At 35.4% G+C, this 3,772-nt stretch overlaps 2 protein-coding genes across 2 annotated transcripts; both read left to right on the plus strand.

Annotated features, from left to right (window-relative positions):
* The first annotated feature begins 1,334 nt into the window (after positions 1 to 1,334).
* On the plus strand, positions 1,335 to 2,520 carry LOC149211198 (cysteine-rich receptor-like protein kinase 43). Its single transcript, XM_089399211.1, has 5 exons — positions 1,335 to 1,353; positions 1,637 to 1,743; positions 1,852 to 1,952; positions 2,146 to 2,342; positions 2,428 to 2,520. Exons 3-5 carry the CDS (start codon positions 1,862 to 1,864, stop codon positions 2,518 to 2,520), a joined length of 381 nt encoding a protein of 126 aa, XP_089255337.1. The 5' UTR covers positions 1,335 to 1,353; positions 1,637 to 1,743; positions 1,852 to 1,861.
* Positions 2,521 to 2,585: 65 nt separating this feature from the next.
* Positions 2,586 to 3,378, plus strand: LOC149211199 (putative serine/threonine-protein kinase PBL1). The gene is made up of 3 exons (XM_089396960.1): positions 2,586 to 2,740; positions 2,858 to 2,990; positions 3,072 to 3,378. The coding sequence occupies exons 1-3, from the start codon at positions 2,586 to 2,588 to the stop codon at positions 3,321 to 3,323; spliced, it is 540 nt and encodes a 179-aa protein (XP_089253086.1). The 3' UTR covers positions 3,324 to 3,378.
* Positions 3,379 to 3,772: the final 394 nt, after the last annotated feature.

The following is a 3,772-nucleotide window of genomic DNA, read 5'->3' on the forward strand; positions in this document are numbered from 1 at the left end:
AAACAACAAAAATGACTTACATTTGTTTTGTGCTGCTGCACATTACATTTTCTTTTCCAAATTTCCCTTATTTTTCATTCGCTGCCGCGAGCGCTTTTTTTTTCATCCATTACATATTACATTACATACACTAATGAGCCCACACAAAAAACATATATCAAAAACCATACCAAAAACCAAAAGGATTTAATAAAGCAATGACTTGCCCATACCTCGGTGGTTTTTAAAAACTATTAAAATTAAAAATTTTACCAAACATTTTACGGACTACTTTACATTACATTAATTGATTTACTCACAACGTCGGCGGTCAAACTAAAGACGTTCATGCAAGTTGAAAAAGATACTGATCCATTGACTTGATCGGAGGCAATTCACACAAACCAAACGAAGTTTAAGGAATTGGTGGTTTCGGAGTTATATACTAGACGCTTGGCAGCAACTGATTGTGTGGGAGGCCTCCTTAAGGAATGAGGGCGGTGCTAAATGAAACAATGGTTTTGCTGGAAGTGTTTGCCGCGCAGGGGAAATTACAACTTCAGCAATATTTGTGAGATTTTTGTTAATGATCCGTAATATTCGCTTGAATGTTAGTTGGCACGACGGGAAAAGAAGAAGGAACGATGGCCCATATTTGTTGGATTCTTTTTAATGATCTTTAATATTATATTTCATCGCTTGAATGTTAGTTGGCACGACCAGAATAGAAAAAGGAGCGAATGTTAGTTGGCACGACGAGAAAAGAACCAGGATCGATGGCTCCATATTTGTTGGATTTTTTGTAATGATCCGTAATATTATATTTCATCGCTTGAATGTTAGTTGGCACGACGAGAAAAGAACAAGGAACGACATATTGTGCATTTCAAATTTGTAAATATGATTGATAATTGTTCCTCAATATCATAAATATTAAATATAGTAATAAGCTATATTATTTTGAAATTATTATATATATATATATATTCTAATTTATAAATATAATTATAAATTATAAAAGATATTCCAAATTTATAAATAGGATCAATAATTATGAATAACAATAATTAGTGATACCTGATTGTAGTCTTATTTTCCACAGGGTTTGCATCGATTACTGGCAATTAGTCCGTCAGATCGGACCTTTGCCGGATTGCTGGAGAAATTGTGAGCGTTTACTCTGGAGATAAGCTCTCTCTTTGCAAGTGTTTCTTCTTTACATAAATTCTGTCTTGATAGTCATTTTCAAAGAAAACTGCTGCGGATCGGTTCGCTTGTTGTGCATACATCTTCAAAGAAAACTGCTGCGGATCGGTTCGCTTGTTGTGCACACATCTTCAAAACAACAACTTCAGTGCTAATTTTCCAGACTGGGTATTGATCTCAGAAACCCTAAAGATTTCCATGTTTATACCTATTTATATTCTCTGAAGGGAATTTTAATCACTAAATATCATATTACAATCTCTTTACTATTATCGCAGGTTTATATGGAACAATTGTCCCACCTGTATAATTTATGCATACGTTTTCGACAAGCTTTCATTGAATTGAGCAATATAACATTTATTTAATATTTTTGTTACCAGCAAAGCAAGGAATGCCCGGTACAACAGTAATAACTAAACGGTTGAAAGTTTATAAAATCTTACTGCAGGAGGTTCACGATTACAGTGAGAATTCCTCATTTGGTGTGTTGCAGATACTCTGGAAATCCTTATCTGTATGTATAAGGGCGGGGATTGTATTCAAGAAAACAAATTGGTAGGGAAACTATAAGACTGTAGATAGAAGATCGTGAGCAAAACCTAAGAGGGTTAAGAATTAACGAATCCATCGGTTGTTAATGGTTTAACTTAAGTAGCTTTTCAGGACTTTAGTGATGATAGCGGGTATTACCGTATATTGGAAGAAATTCAAGGCAAAGCAGCGTGCCGGGGAAAAATTCAGCGAAAAGCTGCCTCTCAATAAAGGTGAGAATATAAATTCAGATGTTCAATGTTCCATGTGGGGAAAAACATGAGAAGAAGAAAAAAATAAAAACTGGGAAAAACTATATAATGAAGGTCAAGAACTTATATTTTAAGAACATTCTAATATGAAATATAGTGGGATTTCCCCATATAGACGGTGCTTTCATACTTTGCTAACTTTATATGATTACAGACGAATCGATGGGTTTTACCCCAGACGAATCGATGGTTTTTACCCTACACCAGATTGTGGAAGCCACACAAAACTTTAGTCAGCAGACTGGGTCTGGTGGCCTTGGACCGGTGTTCCTTGGTAGACTACCGGACGGAAAGGAGATAGCAGTAGAAATGTGCAATTCAGTAGAAAGATTTAAGGAGTTCTTCACTGAGGTAATTCCAATTTCGAATTATTTCGCTTCTAAAAATATATGTGAGCATGGTAAAATTGATGTATACAGATTCACTTTGTTAACAGGTCGATCTGCTTTCTAGAGTCCATCATAAGAACTTGGTGTGTTTACTGGGTTACTGTTTTGGTAAATCCCAGCATATTCCATGGAAATCGTGATTAACCATATTCCTTGTCTGTTTCTGATTGAAGCACTGCAATACCTGCACGTATGTTGTATTCCAATGATAATTCACAGGGATGTGAAAACTTCAAACATCCTCCTCGACAGCGATTTGAATGGAAAATTAATCGATTTCGGTTTGTCGATGATGACAATGGATCGGAAGGCTCCTATCGAGGATGCAGTGAAAGGAACTTTGGGATACACGGATCCAGCGTAAATGACACATATACCTTGCATTTCTCTGCGAAATATTATTTTTGATGCCCCAGGAATTCGATTAATTATTAAGAGCCACGGCAATTTCACTTTTATCGTTGGATATTCTTACAGGTATATAAGTACTGGACAGTTCACTCAAAAGAGCGATGTATATGGTTTTGGTGTGGTTTTATTAGAAATTATATGTGGGAGAAAACCCCTCGATCACACTCTGCCTGAGGAAGAAATTGATCTCTTGAGATGGGTAGGGAATTTATTTGTAATTACGACATACGCTTTCATTTTAAGTGTGTGTACGAATAATTATATTTGCACGTCATCACAGGTGAAAGACTATGTGACCATCAATGAAACCCCTGGAAAAATGGTGAAAATCATAGACAAGGATATGGACAGAAAATATGACATGAAATCAATCACTATGGTTGCCAAACTAGCGCTCAGATGTGTTGAGCATACACCATGTTGGAGGCCCAGCATGAGTGAGGTAGTAGGAGAGCTTAAAGAGGCTTTCATGTATGAGAAAGTAAAGCTAAAGAAGGTTGCCGTTGTCAAACCTATAAAGATTCAAGAGTAACCTTAAAACATGGAATTTACTAAGTTCTAACTTATAATTCAGATGACGGATGTTTCTTGTTCCCATTTCAATCACTTTAAAATATTAATTAGAAGATCAATGAAAATATGTAAATTTGTTAACATGTCACATTTTTTTCTATAATATCACATGTGATCTTGATTTCATGAAAGAGGGAACTAATAGTTTACCCAAGCAAATTTGAATGGTCAGTCATGTTGGGTATTTTTCAATGGGGAAAATACCAAAAACCAAACAAAAGCTAAACACCACAGAGGCAATGCTCTGTTTCAACTGTTCCAGGATCTTTGCACAGGGAACCTCTTAAAAGCAAATATACTCATAACAGAGTATTACACAGCCATAAAAACATTTCTATTAATTAAAATATAAAGCATGATACAATTTCATCCTCTTTCACTCAGAGGGATTTACCAAAATTACTTTCA

The sequence above is a fragment of the Pinus tabuliformis genome, chromosome 1_2 (assembly GCF_031772625.1).
Source record: "Pinus tabuliformis cultivar Carrire ecotype Pingquan chromosome 1_2, CPIR1, whole genome shotgun sequence".
Classification (NCBI taxonomy): Eukaryota; Viridiplantae; Streptophyta; class Pinopsida; order Pinales; family Pinaceae; genus Pinus; species Pinus tabuliformis.